Raw genomic sequence first — 18,966 nt, 5'->3', positions numbered from 1 at the left:
CCAGACCCAACACTTTACTTGCTGCCACATAACTGGCACTTTAAGCACTTTAAGATTTGAAAAGTGCTTTACAATCTTATTTTATCCTCACAACAGCCCTGAGAGGTAGGGGCTGTTATTACTGAGGGAGCACAGGTTAAGTGACTAGGCCAGGGTCACTGCTGGTGTCTGAGGAAAGCTTTGAAGTCAGGTTTTACTCATTCTAGTTCTAGCACTCTATTCACTGCACTATGTGGGTACCTCCTTTGGCAAGAAGGAAGACTACCTTTTCCACTTGTAGGGGAGGAAGAAAAGATCAGTAAGGATCTTGAGAAATAAGTGAAAGGATTGCTTGTGCATTGGTGAGAGCCTAATTGAAATTAATAAAACTTTGTAGTTGAGAATCAAGTCCAGGTTTTCTGATTGTACATATACTATTCTGTTCACAGCTACCTTACCTACTTGCTATTATTTTAAATTAGCAATTTGACATAAGGATGAGAGCTTTTCAAAAGTTTTCATTCTTAAGATTAACTTCTTTGGATTGTGTACAGGTTCTTATTGCAGAGTTTTTTGGTGTGCTTTTTGATTGGGGGATGAGGGATTTCATTATATCAGGGTAGCAGGGAAACTGATTCTTTGAGATGAATGGACAGTGTATTTTCCTAAATGTATAAGTATATGAAGTATTATGTGGCTAAATTTGTATTTAATATACAGTGTGCATTTACCTATCTTATATATTTATCTAGCTACAATAGATAGTGTTTGTAGATACTTTAGGTTGTGTTTGGAAAGTTGACCTTACATACAGGAAAAAGCATGCGAGAGGAAAAAATACAATTTAAAAAGAACTGATTTCTGTTAGTGGTATATCTGAGCTATCCCTTTTATGTCTACATTTTATGAAAAATGAGTTTTTTCTAAGAGGAAGAATTTTAAATTGTCAATGGAATCATTTGGCAGTCTTTACATAAAAGACAGCTATAGAAAAAATGGTTTGATTAGCTTCTAAATGTTTTATTTCTTAAAATGCATATATACCTTATATTTGTAACTTCTTAACTAGTGAAACAAAATGATAGGAATGCTATTCTTGTGAATATTTCAACCAGTGGTGAAAATTGCTTTGCCATATTGCAGTACTGAGGTGCATTGTGTGATGTTCATGCAGTAAATTTATTGTGATGCAAAAGGGGATTTTAGATGTGTGTTTGTCATAAATGTTAATGTTAATTGAACAAAATACTTGAAAAAGGACTAAATTTAAATGAATAAAATTTGAACAGGAAGCATTCATTTGAGAAATATTTCTGGGTAATTGTTCGTAGAAGAAAATATGATTTCAGTCTAATCTCAAACTTTAAATTGAATGTACTTTAAAATCTTTTGTAATTTGGTAATTAATTGAATCTATATAATCAGAAGAACTCTGAAACCCAAATAATTTTGGTTTTTGAGATTTGTCTTGGAAGAAAATTTTTTATGGGAGTAGTGATTCAAGAAACTGTTGCTGTTTTAATTAAATTTGTTTTCAGTCAGCAAAAATCTTCCTTCTCCCTTCCTCTTTATCCTTCCTGTCCCTATATATCCCTACCATGAAAGAAAAAAGATTCCATAGGGGTGTGTGTGTGTGTGTGTGTGTGTATGTGTGTGTGTGTGTGTGTGTGTGTGTGTGTGTGTGTGTGTGTGTGTGTGTGTATGTATTAGTCAAGCAGCAAAAATTCCTATTTTGGCCATGTCCATTAAAAAAATTTCAGTTTGCACTCTGAGTCCTTTATCTCTTTGTTAGGAGGTGGGTAAGGTATTTTATTGGGAGTCCTCTGTAATTGTGGTTGGCCATTACAGTGATTAGGATTCTTAAGTCTTTCATAGGTTCTGCTCACTTCACTCTGCGTCACTCTAAAACCATCCCCTCCATAATTTCTTACCATACAATAATATTCCATCATATCTCCTATAATTCATTCAGCAGTTCCTCAGTTCCAGTTCTTTGCCATCACAAAAAGAGCTGCTTTTTTCCCCCATATCCTTAGAGATTGTTTTGCTTAGGGTTAATCTTTCCCTTAATCTGTCCTTGTGATTTATCCCCCCCTCTTCTTCCTTTTCCGTCCTGTTGTCCTGTCTACTGACATCTGTTTCTATACCCAATACCCAATGTGTGCATGTATTCTTCCCTCCTTTAATCATTTCAAATGAGAGAAAAGTTTTAAGTGTCAGCTGTTGCTCCCATCCGTCTTCCTGGTTTATGTAGACAGTGCTTTCCCACCTCCGGTATAAGATAATTTTCTCTATCCTTTCTCTCTCTTACTCCTTTTACAAATCTATTCCTCTTCCCCTCTGTTTAAGGTCATCAAGGTGAAAGAAGTACTCGTAGGTCCTCTCTAATTAGACTCCTTTTCTGACCCTGGAGACTGCTTGTCACCCTTGAACACTACCTCTAGCTAGGTATGGGTCCCTTCCTCAGTCTGCCTTGAATCTTTGACCCAGCCCTGGTCACAAATCCTGTGCTATAGAGGATAACCTTCATGAGTTTCTGTAACTGAAAACAGACTCATTTTCCAGGGATTTGGCTTCTGTTAATGAACCTTCCTGAACTTAGCTAGTCTGGCCTTTTCATGACACAATACAGTATAAAATGCATATTAAATAGTTGATTTGAGAATAGTTTGAATAGGAAGCAGTGATCATTAAGAGACAGCATGTATCAATCCAAATTATACATGTATTTCAGTAAGTCTTTATTAAGTATCTCCTATGTCCTAGGCAGTGGGGATACAAAGATAAAAACAAAAGCCTCTTGAGATATTCTTGCTAACAAATTGGAGAGTTATGGATAATAAATTTCGAAATCATCTAATTTAGTTCCTTCCTTTTACTATCCTGAAAGGTTAAGTGACTTATCCACAGTCATACCAATAATATGTAGTAAAGTGAGGTCCTTTTGAGTCCAAATTCAGTGAGCTGTTTCCATTATACCACAAGTGGAATCGAGTACAATTAGTGGATTTGGAACTGTGTGGACGATGAAGCCCAGGGAATGGTGATTAAATGAATTCTTTTCTGGCATATTTACCTGGTAGTCTTTCCTCAACTATGTCCTGTTTATTCTCTTTATCGATGATTTGCTATTTTTATCTCTGCAGCATCCTTTGCATCTGTCTCCTTTTCATTTACACAGCTACTACCTTCCTTTAATTCGAACTCTTATCACCTGTTAGCTGGACTGTTGCAGTCCCCTTCTCATTGGTCTCCCTGCCTCAGGTTCCTCCCTACTCTAGACTGTTCTCTAATCTAACCTTACACACAGTTGCCACTCTGTCTGTGCTATTCGTCCACTTGATAAAACTGAGTGACCCTCTGTCCCTAAACTGCTCTGTCTTTTGAAGCCCTTCACCCTTCCTACCTTTCCAGCCTTATTCTACTTAATAGACTTTATGGTCTAATCATATTGGCTTCTTAGATTCCTTGTATATAACATTAACATCCCTATGCCTTTGCACTGGGTGGGCCCACTTCCTGGAATGTTCTCCCATCTCGCTGCTGTCTCTTAGAATTCTTTTGAGACTTAGCTTAAGCATTGCCTTCTACCAGAGGCCTTTCCTAATATCCCACCCCCACTAAATTACCTTGTAACTATTTTGCATATGCTTGTGTATCCTTGTGTGTATACTCATGCCTAGTATAGAACCTGGCACAGAGTAGTTAGCTTTGAGTCAGGCAGACCTCTATTCAGATCTCACCTGACAGTGTGGCCCTGGGCAAGTCACTTAATCTATCTGAAGCTCAGTTTCCTTATCTGTAAAATGGAGATAATCATACTTATCCTACCTCACTTGGTTGTTGGTAAGGCTCAAACGAGGTTTTGTTTTTGTTCAGTCATTTCAGTTGTGTCCGACTCTTTGTGATCCCATTTGGGGTTTTCTTGGCAAAGATACCAGAGTGGTTTTCCGTTTCCTTCTCCAGCTCGTTTTATAGATGAGGAAACTGAGGCAAACAGGATTAAGTGATTCCCAGAGTCACAGAGCTAGTCAGTGTCTGAAGCAGGATTTGAACTCAACTCTTCCTGATTCTAGGCCCAGTGCTCTAGCCACTAGAGTGTACCCTTTGCATTCTAGCCAGGCTTACTTCCATGCTCTTCCTCACACTATATTCCATTTACTGTCTTTATGCATTTGCAGTTTTCATCCCTACCTGGAACATGTTCCTTCCTCACTTTATTCTTTTAGAGGCTTTGGCATCCTTTAAGACTCAACTCAAAGATCTCCTTCTTCATGAGACCTTTCCTGACTTCCTTTCCCTTCACCAGCTGCTAGTTCTTCCCCCCAGTTATCTTTTATTTATTTTGTGCATGTTTTGTATATGCTTACATGTGTATAGTGTATCCTCAAATAGACTAGTTACTTGGGGGCCATTTCTTTCTTTGTGTCCCCAGTATCTAGCACAGTGTCTAGCACAGCAGCTATTTAATAAATGCTTCTTGATTGATTGATTACCAAGCCCATAGGATCAGAGAACTACAGCTTGAAAACCCTATAATCCAACCTCTTCATTTTATAGATGAGGAATTTGAGATCCATGGAAATTAAATGTCTCGCGCAAGGTCACATAGATAGTAAGCTGAGAGGTAATATTTGAACCCATATCCACGTCTAAAGCCTTTGCAACTTGGCAGAACCCCTCTGGACTTGAACTTCTCTGGCCTAGCTTTTGACACCCTTGGTGCAGTTACATGCTTGCTTTGATGTTGCATCATTGTTGGGTTTGTACATGCACAGGCACATAGATGAAGTCTTAGCTTAGTAATTTGTAGGACCCTGGTAATCAGAGAAGATAGAGATAGGGTGGTGATAGAAGTTATAGAATTTTATGATGAACACTTAACAGGGAAATTATGGGAGTGCCGTTATTCAGGGGAGGGATATAGGTTAACAGTATGTTACAGTTATAGCATTAAAATTAATTGTTGGGATTAAATTTTATTCTCATTGTTCCTCAAACTGGGGTTTAGGACTTTGGTAGGGATGACACAAGACAATTCCAGGAGCATATTTTGGATTCTGGAATCTACTTTTCAGAGAAAGTGTAGCCAGGTATAACTCTTATGTTAACAGGAAATTGGTAACAAGTATATTATTTGGTGACTATATTTCTTTCAAAAAGCTCACTTTTAAAGTTTTAGAGACTGCTTTCCTATACTATATTCCATGTTTAATATGTGGTGCTAAAATGGGGCATTTTCCAGCTTGCGCCCTTCATAAATAAACATGAACTTTTTATTACCTTTTGAGAATCACAAAATCTATAATGTGAAGTGGTATTAATTCTTTGCGTTTTTTTAAAATGTTCTATTTGTAATGTAGGGAGCTATTGAAACTCTGGAACTCCAAAAGGAAATTAAAGAGGAATCTGACGAAGAGGAGGAAGATGATGAAGAATCTGGACGACAGCGTTTCAAAACTGAACGGAAAGAAGGAACGGTCATTAGGCTCTCAGATGTACCTAGAGAGAGAAGAAACATTCCAGAAACTTTGGGTAACATTTATTGCCTACCTTCCTTCCAAGATTGTTGTGAGGTGTAAATGAGTTAACAGATGTCAAGTGCTGTATAAGTGCTTGCTTTTGCTAGCTTGCAAAAGACCTTCTAGCAATGTCATTTAAATCATTTACAGTTTTTTTCTTTTGCTAAACAAATTATATATATTTAGTAAACAATTTTCAATGAAATTATTTGCATGTAAGCATAATTTACATGCATTGGAATATTTTAAAAAATGAATAGCACTGTAACTTTCCACATCCCTTTGCTTTAAAATCTGGACATAGTTCAGAAAACATTTTAAAGTGAAATTAACATTTCAGTTGAAGTTACAAATGTAATTTCCATCCTGTCACATTTTGGTGACCTTTGTGACAGCTTGTCTCAATTGGAGGAGGAAGGCATTCTTACTTGCTGATTAAAGATGTCATTTGAAACCATTTTATTACTAGCGATAGTGAAATTAATCTTGACACTTAGAGCTACTAGAAAAATAATTGCTGATTCACTGCATAAACTGTGTGTATGAAGCAATTCTGTAGTTAAGATTTTAATAAAATTCTGTGCTGTTTAAAAATAGATGAAATATTCTTAAGAATAGTATCTAGATGTATTTTCTGCAGTTTGAGTAATGAGGACCCACAAAAACACTTTTAAGGAAATTCCCCTTCCCCCCTCACTGTCTTGATAGTTTTTTCTTGTAGTCGCATCGTTTTTTTGTTTGTACGAAAGTTTCCTTTAATTTTATGTGATTCAAATGTACTTTTTTTTGTGATCTCCTATATGTATTGTTTGGTTATGAATTCTCCCTCTAATCTTGGCTCTGAAAGGTACCTCTTTCTGTTCTTTTAATATTTTTTCTTCAAAATAAGGGGACCTTTTAAATTTTGGTCACTTAAGTGCTTTCTGCTTATTGTGGCATATGGTGTTAGATGCTTTCTACACCTTACTACTTGCCTAGCAGTTCTTTTTGTAAAGGGAAATTGGAATTCTTCCTGCAGAAGTTTGTTGTCTTAGCTTTTTAGATACTGGTCTCTATGTGTTACTTCCTGGATTTTGATTATGCTGTGTCTTCCCCTGGTCTCTTTTTCTTTTTCTTTTTTTTTTTTTAAATCCCTTCTAAATCGTTTTGATGATTACTACTTTATAATATAGTATGAATTCTGAAAATAATAGTTTCCCCCTTTATTTGTACTTTTTTTTCTTCATAATTTCCCTTGAGATCCTAGGTCCTTTTCCACCTTCAAAAGAATTTTGTTATTTATCTAATTCTATAAATTAACTCCCCTATTGTTTTTTATTTTTTAAAAACTGGGAGAGCAATTTATTCAGTTTAGCACCAGAAAAGATTCTGATTAATACCATTCTTGAAAGCAAACTGAAGCTCATCTCTTGTTTATACTCTGAAAAAAAAGATGATTTAACAATTGAACTTCTCTTAAAAAGCACTTTTTAAAATTATATTTGTGTTTTTTAAATTAAAAAAAATTTTTTTTTAGGCAGTTGGGGTTAAGTGACTTGCCCTGGGTCACACAGCTAGTAAGTGTCAAGTGTTTGGTCTGAGGCCGGATTTGAACTCAGGTACTCCTGACTTCAGGGCCGGTGCTCTATCCTCTGCGTCACCTAGCTGCCCCCACTTTTTAAGATGATGAACTAGAAAAATCATTAACCGTACTTCCAACATTTCGAAGGTTAGAGAACTAGAATTGTATCTGAAATTGTGAACCTTATATATATTTTATTTTTAAAAATTCAGATTACACATGGTGTTCCTATCATTGCTCTTACTTTCCTTTTTGTTTTTTTCTAAACTTCCTTTTACTTTCTTCCGTAGAATTGCAGATGTTTCATTCATGCTGTTTTCATTGATATGTTGTTGTTGTTGTTTTTTAAATCACTGTCACAACCTCCCCCTAATCCTCTGCTCTTAACTGCCTCTACCTTGTACTTCTCTCTTGGGACCAAAGTGTAATCAAAATAAACCTGACTTTTGTTGTAACGATCATATCTGAAAATCTGTACCTCATTTTGTACCTATAGTCTCACATCTTATTAAGATGAAAGAGAGATATGCTTCATTATGGAGTCTGTTGGTGTTGAGTATTTCAAAGTTGAAACAGTTGAATTTCACTTAGGTTGATGGTGTTGATAGTAAACTCACATTTATATAACACTTTGTGGTTTATAAAACAGTTTATCATAACCTATGACCTTGTTGTAGTGTAAGTTTTATCTACATTTTACAGAAGAGGTTCTTAGAACTTTAGTGGCTTACTTACCCAGGTCACATTGCTTTCTAAGTGGCACAGTGGAGACTTAAACTCAGGCCTTTTGGTTCCTAAATCAGGATCCTTTTAACGATACCACATGTACAAAGAGTTATGTAATATTTTCACCAAAGCATATTATCTCTTATGTAGCAAATTTTATTTTGTCACTGAAAAGTTTTTGTTCATCCTTCATTCTCGAAGAGACCAATGACGTCAGCAGGGTGGTGTCTTGACTTGCAAGTGAATTGGTTTTCAATGAGGCAGAGCTGTGCAGTCTTCAGCTTCACTCACTCCTCCAGAGTCATCAGAGTCTAGTGGCAAAACATAGGTCAGGATGACTGGCAATGGCCTCTGATTCAGTGAGAGACCTTGGCCTTTTAAAGCTAAGATCTTTCCTGGGTCTCAGTTGTCTGAGGCAATGCCTATATAGGTACGAATTGAGGCAAAAGATGGCCTAGTTTGCCGTCACAAAAGAATTAACACTGAAAGGTAAACAAAGAATAAACAAGTTTTATCTTATTTCCTGGAGGAGTCCTAGCACTACTAGCTTCAATGGCAGTTTTCAATACCAGCTTAATAGTTATTCAGAATATAGCAGAGTCTCATTATATGATGATCACCTACCCATTCCTCTCTCATCTTCTCTTAGTTCCAGTTTAATATTTTAGAGGATAGCTCACATGTGTGCATCTTTTCATATAGAACTTTCAGCTGAAGCCAAAGCTGCGTTGCTTGAATTTGAAGAAAGGGAACGGCAACATAAACAGGGACGATATGGTTCCAGGCGAGGAGGAAGGAGAGGAGGTTCTCTAATGTGCCGTGGAATGGGAGAGCAGAGAAGAGATAACAGTGAAAGAGGAAGAATAAAAGATCATAGACCTGGTCTTCTACCTACACAGCCACCTGTAGTGGTAACTTTTGGGTTCTTTCATTTTGATAGAGTCGATACCTTAAAGAAAAATATTTTGTTTTGTGTACATCTGATTTAGTTGATATCTTTTTGTTTGTGAGATTAATAAATTTAAGAAGATGGAGCTGATAGATATCAGCTTCATGAATGCATAACCAGTTAAGGCCTGAAGTCCTAAAATACCATGCAAAGTGGGAAATGTTTTAATTTCTTTGACTTTACCCTCTTTTGGCACAAGAAAAATCTGTTTTAAAACAATCTGGTATATATACTCCAAACTTATTTGTTTATTATTCCTTAGATTACACAAAGATTGTTTTAGAAAACATCCACTTCATTGTTCCTTTAAATAGCAAATTTTCTCATTAAAAAGGTTTTATTGATATGTAAATTTTTAATACTGTGTTGTGTAGTTGGCTTCTGAAAATTCTTGGTTTCTTTATTGTGGTAGCCATTTTTTATTATGTAAAATGATTAAGGATTGTTATTTGCATATTTTTATTTTTTATACACTTTTTACCTATGATTCCCTGCAATATGACCTCACAAAAATTGTTGTACTTATTTCAAAATAATGTCATAGTTTTGAAACACTGATATTTAGGGAACTTGGAGGCAACATTTTAATAATTATTTCTAAAGGATAGTTAGAATTTAAATGAAAAGCAACCTTACTGTCAAGAGTACCAGACAGCTATATTTGGGGAAAAGGAATTTTATTAAATGAGACCAACTGAAGGAAATTTTGTGACGTGACAATTATCCTTGGTTACATTTGGTCATCTTTATGTCTTTTGTAAAAAGTATCATCAAATGTGATTTGTTTTTAATTTTTTAAGTATTATGTACATTGTTGTGCTAATTATGTTTAATGTCATCTTAATATTCTTTCACTTTTGGTTTTGGGGAGTGAGTCAGACCCCCCAACTCATCAGTTTGTAAGCCTGCTTTCTATAAATGTGTGACCCAGAGATTATATAGAATTGATTGAAATTAAAAGTTAAAGCATGATTTAATTGTTAAACTGCAGAGTCTGAAAATATTAAGTGCTCACTTTATTGCAAAATACTGTTCTGGGCACTGCAGGAGAACTGAAGTTTAGATAAGACAAAGTTGCTATTAGATTTACTTTAAAGGTGTGATATGCTGAGGCAATGTGATATGATAGAGAAGGGAAAGAAGAGTTGGGTACTACTTCTGACTCTACTCTTAACAGGCCTCGTGGCCTAAAGCAGACCTCTGTAGTTAGTTCTTCAGGTATAAAATAGTGTTTTGCCTATTGCATGGACAATTGAGACTATATTAAAGTATTATATATTTTGTTAGTATTAGTTCAAATTCTCACCATTACATAGTATAGTTTTAGGAAAAAATACGTAATAATCCTGTAGCCTGTTAATGTCATGCAAACATATGTACATGTCTACCTCTGGTGTGCTTTTTTTCCTATCATGTGGAATAATTCAGTCCAGAAATTTAGAGTCTAGTTTGATTTTTACACTCCAGCTGTTTAAATTTGAATAAGTCACTTAACTTCTTTTGGCCTTTGTTTCATTATCTGTAAACTGGGTCCTGGCTATTACTATCAGTCAGCCGACCTGCACTTCTGGGTGTGGGGCAAGGTACAAAGAAAGACAAAAACACTGATCTTGTCCTCTAGGAGTTCACATACCAATAGGGGATACAAATAATTATATACATGCATTGTAAATTCAGAGTAGATAGAAAGTAATCACAGTGGTAAAGCTCTAGCAGTTGGGGTGGGAGATGTGGTGGGAGAAGGTGAGATTTGAGCTGAGTAGCTGGGCAAACTAAAAAGTAGAAGTCTAGAGGGAAACCGTTCTATGCATAGGGAACACACTGTGCAAGCTCGTGGTGTCAGGAAATGGGGTGTCAGGGATGAGGAGCAGCAAGGAGACCAGTGTAGCTGTATTATAAAATGAGGGCAGTGGAGAAAAATGTAACAAGCTTCAAAAGATAAGAAAGGGAATTGTAAAAGACTTTGAATACCAGACAGAGGTAATGCAGAGCCTTTGAAGTTTATTGAGGAGAGGAAGATGATGATGATTAGTTAAACTAACCAGTGTTGGTGTAAGCATTAAAACTAATTTTTCATATAGATCTAGTATTTATAAATGTACTTTAATGTCACTTCCTTCTTGTGTTTTGTGAAACAAGAACAGAAGCTAATAAGCATTTTTAACGTTTACTTTTTTTTTTAGGCTATGGTGCTCCTTTTTGATTTTTCAGTCACTGAATTTTCAAGGGCTTAAGTTAAACTGAAATTAAATAGAATTTTTGACCTCTAGTATGTTCAGTGTACTTCCCTTTTCTAAATTTTTAGCAATGATGCGATTTGAAAATCTAAAAAACAAAAGAAGATATTTTTTAACATGAGGAATTCATTTGATGTGTGTAAGATTGTATTGTTGTTAATCACTTCTAATGTGAACATCACCAGACCATCTCTTTTTTTAGTTTGTTGCCATTCCCAATTACCAAACGGTTCCCCCCCCCACAGTGTTTCCCTGTTTTTCTTTAGTATATATTTAAAAAAAAAAACAAACCAGTAGTAGTATAACTTGGTAGAGAAAACCCTAGGCTGAGATTGAGGAGTTTGGACAATACTGGTAATATGATTTACAGGCCAATGTGACCTTGGGAAACTCACTTTAATTTCTTTGTACTTCAGTTTCCTTGTCTATAATACTTGTTCAGTGCACCTCATTTTTTGTTAGAATGAGAGAATGTTGGGGCAGCTAGGTGGCGCAGTGGATAGAGCACAGGCCCTGGATTCAGGAGGACCTGAGTTCAAATGTGACCTCAGACACATAACACTTACTAGCTTTGTGACCCTGGGCAAGTCACTTAACCCCCATTGCCCAACCAAAAAAAAAATAGAATGAGAGAATGTAAACACATTTTAAAAACAAAATGCAATGTCTTTAATAAAATTTCTGTAGTATTAGGGGGACGTTATGGGGAAATGTAGCAAATTGGGTAGATATTTGATAAAAACCTGTTATACCACCCACTCTGGATTTGAGCAAGACTGTGTAAACTTGAGACCTTTGAGACTACTTAGTCTACAGTGTTTTAAACTCTGAGGGTACACTGTGGGTGATGTGGTTCTGTTTTGGAATTCAAAGATGGTAATACAGGATTGTTTTGGTAAATGCCAGTGGCAACAGTCCTGGATTGCCTGGGATATTTAGTCAGTTTGTCATTTCACTAGTTTTGGTCTCATCTTTGCTCAGCAGAATACTAAGAGGGTTACCTTTCTCTTAAATCCCTATACTGAATGTTTACTTCACTTTAAACCAATAATCCCACTTTTTTTTTTACTGTAAATGGCTTTAATTGATTTAGATTTCAGAAATTGTCCAATATACAGTAGGCACATTTTCTAATTGATAACACTTTACATTTAATCAGAATTCCTTAGTTTTTTCTAAAATGATTTTTTACTTGTTTGGATTTATTTCTTACTTTGGTTTTCAGACTCACTCACCGAGGTTAATTCCACCACCTCAACAACAACCACAGCCACAACCACAACCTCCACCTCCACCACCTCCACCGCCACCTCCTCAACAGCAGCCTATTAGAAGTCTATTCCAGCAGCAACAGCTCCAGCCTCTGCTTCCCTTACAGCATCCACACCATCCTTCTCCTCCTCAAGGAATGCATATGCCCCCCCAAATGGAAACACCCAGGATAATGATGACCCCCCCCACCAGTCACCCCTCAACAACCGAAGAACATACATATAAATCCACATTTCAAAGGAACAGTAGTAACCCCTGTGCAAGGTAAGTCCTCTTGGAATCATCTTTTATTAAGGGGAGAGCAATAAAGTCAATAGATAATTGTGTCTAATGGACATTTCACTATTTTTCATTTCATTAAGTTAAAATTGTGACCAAAAACCCTCTAAGGTTACAGTAAATTTTCTCTTCTCTAACCTCATGTAGACCTTTTTAGCATGGGTTACTTTTAATTTTCAAATTAAAAGGATTCGTTTTCTTATCTTATTGCTGAAGCAGATATTTCTAGTACGAATAACAGTGGTAATAATGGACATCCTTGTTTACCCCCATCTTATTAGAAGTGCTTCTAGCTTATCCCTATCACATATAATGCTTGCTGATGGTTTTAGATAGATGCTACTTATCATTTTAAGGAAGACTCCACTTATGCCTGTGCTCTCTGTTTTTAATAGAAATGGGTATTGTATTTTGTCAAATGCTTAATCATGTGATTTCTGTTAGTTTTGTTGTTGATATGGACAATTAAGCTGATAGCTCTGCATTCCTGGTAAAAATGCTACCTGGTCATAGTATATTATCCTTGAGATAAGTTGCTGTATTCTCTTTGCTAATATTGTATTTAAAAGTTTTGCATTTATATTCATGAGAGAAATTGGTCTATAATTTCCTTTCTCTGATTTGGCTCTTCCCAGTTTAGGTATCACACCATATTTGTAATCATAAAAAGAATTTGATAGGACCACTTCTTCGCCTATTTTCCTAAATAATTTATGTAGTGTTGGAATTAATTGTTCTTTAAATGTTTGATAAAATTCACTTGTAAATCCATCTGGCCCTGGAGATTTTTTTCTTAGGGAGCTCATTGATGGCTTGTTCAATTTCTTCTTCTGAAATGGGGTTATTTAAGTATTTTACTTCCTCTTCCATTATTCTGGGCAATTTATATTTTTGTAAGTATTCATCCATTTCACTAAGTCAAATTTATTGACATACTGTTGGGCAGAATAACTCCTAATTATTATTTTGATTTCCCCTTCATTGGTGAATTCACCCTTTTCATTTTTGATGCTGGTAATTTGGTTTTCTTTTCCTTTTTTTTAAAATCAAATTAACCAAAGGTTTTTCTGTTTTATTGGTTTTTTAATAAAACCAGCTCTTAGTTTTATTTATTAGTCCAATAGTTTTCTTAATTTCAATTTTATTAATCTCTCCTTTGGTTTTCAGAATTTCTAATTTGGTATTTAATTGGAGATTTTCAGTTCTCTTTCCAGCATTTTTAGTTGCATGCTCAATTCATTGATCTCTTCTTTCTCTATTTTATTCATGTAGTATTTAGAGAAATAAAGCTTCCCCTAAGAACAGTTTTCACTGCATCCCATAAGTTTTGGTATTTTGTCTCATCATTGTCATTCTCTTGGATGAAGTAATTGTTTCTGTGATTTGTTGTTTGACCCACTCATTCTTTAGGATTAGCTTATTTAGTTTCCTATTAATTTTTAGTGTGTCTTTTCATGGCCCTTTGTTACGTGTAAATTTTATTGCATCATGATCTGAAAAGGATGCATTTAATATTTCTGTCTTTCTGCATTGGATTGTGAGATTTTTTATGCCCGTCAGTTTTTTTGTGGGTGCCATGTACCACTGAGAAAAAGGTATGTTCTTTTCTATCCCCATTCAGTTTTCTCCAGAGGTCAACCGTATCCAGCTTTTATAAAATTCTATTCTCCTCCTTAACTTCTTTCTTTTTTATTTTTTGGTTAGATTTATCTAGTTTAAAATGATTCATTTTTTTAAAATGTAGCTTTTATTAGTGGTTACCTGGCTTTACTATCAATTTTAAAGTATGTTTTCGGAGAATTGCTGAAAAAAATGCATAATTATTACGTTTGATTAATTTTACATTAGAAGTATTATTCTCTGCCTTTGACAATGAATTTTAAGCTGTTATTGGCCACGTAGTTTGCCACATAGACCACGTTGATTCTGATCTTTAGAAACAGAACTCATTTTCTAATAATTGTATGTGGGTAAGTATGGATACCAAAACTAAGGGAAATAAATTTTGTGGCTATGTGAAGCTAAATGGGAGAAAATTTATATTTTTGACTTTCACATGAAATTTAGTAAGCATTTATCGAATATCTACTATGTTTAAGGCACTGGAGGTGCAGTGACAAGAATGAAAAATATTATCTTCATCAGAATTTACATCCATTTGTTTTGGAGGCTTAGTTACAACCTGTGGCAGAAGAACATCTTGTGAGATGGAACCAGTTAATTAACATTTACTCTGAATTACGGAGTTACTAGTTTCTTGCTATGCAGAATGTTTTCAGTTAGAAACAGGGTTTTCCTATTCTTCATAGAAATTTTTGATAGCTCTTGTTGATACGGTAGCTGTGATGGCTCTTAGGGCATGTAAATCATCCACACTGGCACTGGCATAGACACGCAGGGAACAAGTTAAGTGATTCTGACAAGTTTCTGACCAGTAATAGAATGTGAGAGGAAAGATAGTGACCAAAAATGAAACCAGTTTTAAATAGCAGATTTTTGCTTTAACCCCTTGGAAAGAATTAAAATTTATATCCATCAGAGTCTGGCCTTTGTTTCAGATGAATTGGATGGCTCAAAGAAGGACTGTTGAATATGATGCTACTTTCAATTGCTTTTGTAGCTGTGGAACTGCATTAAATCTAATTTGTCATATTAATTCTACTTATGTCTGCATCTGTTAATGTTATATGTTTTCTTGTTTTAAAAAAGGCAAGTAGCTAAATGGTCAGAGGCATGGCAAGTAAACTCACAGTTGGTTAGACACAGGCTTTTACATTGGTCCGACAGAGAAAATGATTTCTAGAGCTCACTGTGATTCAAGAAATAATGCATGCTTTTGACTGGTATTTCAGAAGGCTTTTATGAGTCAGCTAATTGTTTTATCAGCTTGTAAACATTTTCTAGCCCTTCTCATCACTGTATAATACAGGTTAAAGCAGTGAACGATGATTGTGGGTCAATAACAAAATACCTATATTCTGTTGTTGTTTTTGAAAAGCAGTTTAATGCTAACAGTTGCAGAATCCTGCTGGCATTATCTTTTCCTCGTGATCTTTCCAGGCTGGCCTTCAGACAGACAAATGGACTTTATGTGTACTTGAGAGCAAGATAAGATTGATTGGGCTTAAGTTAAATTTGGTCATTCTACTACAGATCTGCAAATTATCATTTTTGTTGGATGGGGCTCTAGAAAGTTAAATAACTTGGTATATGGTCACACAGACAGTATGTGCTACCTTTGTGGAGTTAAATTCTTATAATCTTTTTGGAGGTTATTGCATTACACATTTGATCCTGTTAAATAACTTTACTTCAATTATTTGTTGACATGAGGAACATGACAAATGACTAGATGGGATTCTCCCATTGACCAAATTAATCGTTGAATATTATAAACACAGAGATGAAATATGTCATAAGTATAAGTGCATTGCAAATTCACTTAGTTTATTTATCCATTGTATTTTATCCTATATTTGTCACACATCTAGTATTATACGTGATTGCAGACATTTTAATACATTTCATTATAAATGCAGCAGCACTGATTGTAGGTAGCACACATACACAACATAAACGTAACAGTATAACAGTAGAATGTTGACACATATCCTTCATATTCTCTCATTTCCTCCTTGTCATTATATTTACATCACAGATATCTGCAGAAACACTCCCTACCACATACTCTTCAGTCTAGTGATACCAGTTTCCTCGTTGGGCCACAAACAAGGCACACTATTTCTTGGCTTCAGGTTTTTTTTTCCTGGCTGTCCTTCCTGCTGTCCTTGTCATCTCCATCTACTGACATCGCTGTCTTCCTTTAAGTCCCATCTAAGATCCCACTTTTTACAGGAAGCCTTTCTGAGGCTCTCTTAATTCTGGTGTCTTCCTTCTCTTAATTATTTCCTATTTATCCTTTGTATAGTTTGCTTTGTATACATTTGTTTGAAAGTTGTTTTCCTCCATTAGTTGTAAGCTGAGTGAGGAAGGTACCACATTTTATGTCTCCAGAGTTTAGCACAGTGTCTAGCACGTAGTAGGTGCTTAATAAATGTTTATTGATTATCTGATTGGATAGCCTCCCTCCTCCTTGGCCCCTGTCTTCTAGAACACTGTACACACTAAAATAGTTATATATACAGTTCATCCCAACTATCTTTCCCTATTATGTACACTATAGAGTGTAAATTCCTTTCTCGCTTTCATCTTGAGATCCCATAGATCTTTTTTTTTTACACCTATGAATAATGGCAAAGAATAAGCTTTATGTAGCCTCTGACCCATTCTTCCATTTATGTCACATGGGTAGCTTGAGATCTATTAGCAGAGGGTGGCTAGGCTAAGGACTCCAGAAGTCATGGGTGTGGGAATCAAACAATTTTTTGAATATGTTATTTTTTTTAACACTTGTGATAGACATTTTTTCTCTTTTTTATATATTGATTTTCAGACCCATGTATCCTAATTAAAGACTGAGCCATTTTAATGATTGCTAGTTGAGTGCATAAATTGCCACCTGCAGTGTCCCTTCCTAATGTTGTAGGTAATGGCCTTCTGAAAGTTTTATTCGAGTCCTTAATAACGTTCTGTGTTGTATAATGCTAACTGCTTGAGAGTGATCTAGCATGTGGAATATTCATTGTATCTCATGCTCCATGAGCCAGTCTTAGACTGATGGTGATAAAGTGGAATCCTTGATTGGAAGCCATAGAGTAAAGAATTCCATGACAGTATAGCAAACATTCTGTTGCCTCCATCCCTCCTCAATAGTTGTTTCTGCTATTACTCAATGACTTGAGACTATAAAGCCAAATCCCAAGTTAGTACCAGTCAGCAGATCTTTATGCTTTCTATGATGGGAATCCCCACATGCTTAGTCTTCCATCAAGTTTCACGTGTCGTCCCCTTTGGATTTTATGCCATGCGTTGGGGGTCAAGACTGATGCCTGGCACATAATTGGTGCTTAGTAAGTGGCTATCGATTGATTGATGGATGCTGGCAATGGCCTTAATTAACCAGCGCAGTGCTAGTGATCTCTAGTCCTTGCATATTTTTCATCCCTTTTTCCATGTTCTTTCTGCTCGTGAGCTCTTCTTATAAGCACCGGGGGACATCAGGTAGCCTCCTGCATTAACTTCTATCATAAGTCTTGTGAGTGTCTGGATCTTGGGCATCTCATCTATACTGGTGAATTAATAGTATTTGCTAAAGTGGAATTCAGAACTAGTTAAGTAGCAGCTCCATTTAGTGACTTCTTTGCAAAGACTTTCCCGATATCTTTTTATTTTTAAGGTCCTAGCTCTTTGCTTGTGAAATCCTAGACCAGTGGTGTCAAACTCAAGAAGAAACAGATCCTGTCAACAGCACATTGACTTAGAAACCACAAATTAACGTTGCCTATGTTGTATTGTATTCTAAAAAAGTTTAAAATAAGTTTTTATTGATATCTTCTGTTTGTTACAGCATAATGGTTACCTCACTTATACTCCCTCTCCCCTTCCCAGGGAGTCATCCCATATAGCAAATAGTATTTTTAGAGAAGAAAATAAAATCAGCACAACTGATCAGTACAGTAAAAAAAAGTCTGAAAACATATGCAGTGTGTAACACCTATGAACTTTGAACCTCCACGAAGGGGTGGGTTAGAGGTGTTGTTTCTTATCTCTTCATTTGAATCTTTCTTGATCTTTAAGATTTTGCTATATGAGAGTATCTTTGTTCTTTCTTTCCATTGTTGTAATTACTATATACGTTGTTCTCTCGTCTCTGCTTGCATTAGTTCACTCTGCATTAGTTCATATAGATCTTTCTGTATTTCTCTGTATTCATCATATTTGTCATTTCTTATAGCACAGGTTCATTACATTCTCATATACCACAATTTTTAGCCATTCCCCAGTTAATGGGAATCAACTTTTTTTCCAGTTCTTTACTGTCACAAAAAGTGGTGTTATTTATATTTTGGAGTATACGGGGACATTCTTATTGATGACTTTGGGGTTTCTCGTTCAAAGGATATGGACATTTTAGTGCATTTGCATAATTCTAAAATGCTTTGTAAAGTGGTTGTACATGTCACAGTTCCATAAACAATTTATTAATGTGCCTGTCTACTCCCTTCAAATGACTGTTGTCATTTTTTGGTCATTTTTCCCAGCTTTCAGGGTGTGAGGTAAAACCTGAGCTCTTTTCATTTACATTTTTCTTGTTACTAGTGACTTGGAGCATTGTTTCATATGGTTCTGAAAATTTTGCAATTCTTTTGAGGACTTGTTTGTTCATATCCTTTGACTATTTATCTATTGGGGATTGGCTATTAGTCACATATATGTGTGTGTGTGTGTGTATTTTTTTACTCATTTATATGTCTTGGTTGCCAAACCCTTATCAGAGAAATTTGGTAAGGGTTTCACCCCATTAGACCACTTCTCTTCTTA

General features: G+C 35.6%; 1 protein-coding gene across 1 annotated transcript in view; it reads left to right on the top strand.

Moving 5' to 3' along the window:
- The window catches only part of RBM33 (RNA binding motif protein 33), a 179,132-nt gene that overhangs the window by 45,346 nt on the left and 114,820 nt on the right, over positions 1-18,966 (top strand). The window contains 4 exon segments of the mRNA XM_021009622.2: positions 5,343-5,514; positions 8,491-8,699; positions 12,200-12,427; positions 12,429-12,510. Coding sequence (XP_020865281.1) covers positions 5,343-5,514; positions 8,491-8,699; positions 12,200-12,427; positions 12,429-12,510 — 691 coding nt within the window.

The sequence above is a fragment of the Phascolarctos cinereus genome, unplaced genomic scaffold (assembly GCF_003287225.1).
Source record: "Phascolarctos cinereus isolate Bilbo 61053 unplaced genomic scaffold, phaCin_HiC Scaffold_1;HRSCAF=81, whole genome shotgun sequence".
Classification (NCBI taxonomy): domain Eukaryota; kingdom Metazoa; phylum Chordata; class Mammalia; order Diprotodontia; family Phascolarctidae; genus Phascolarctos; species Phascolarctos cinereus.
This window is presented reverse-complemented; position numbering and strand designations above follow the sequence as displayed.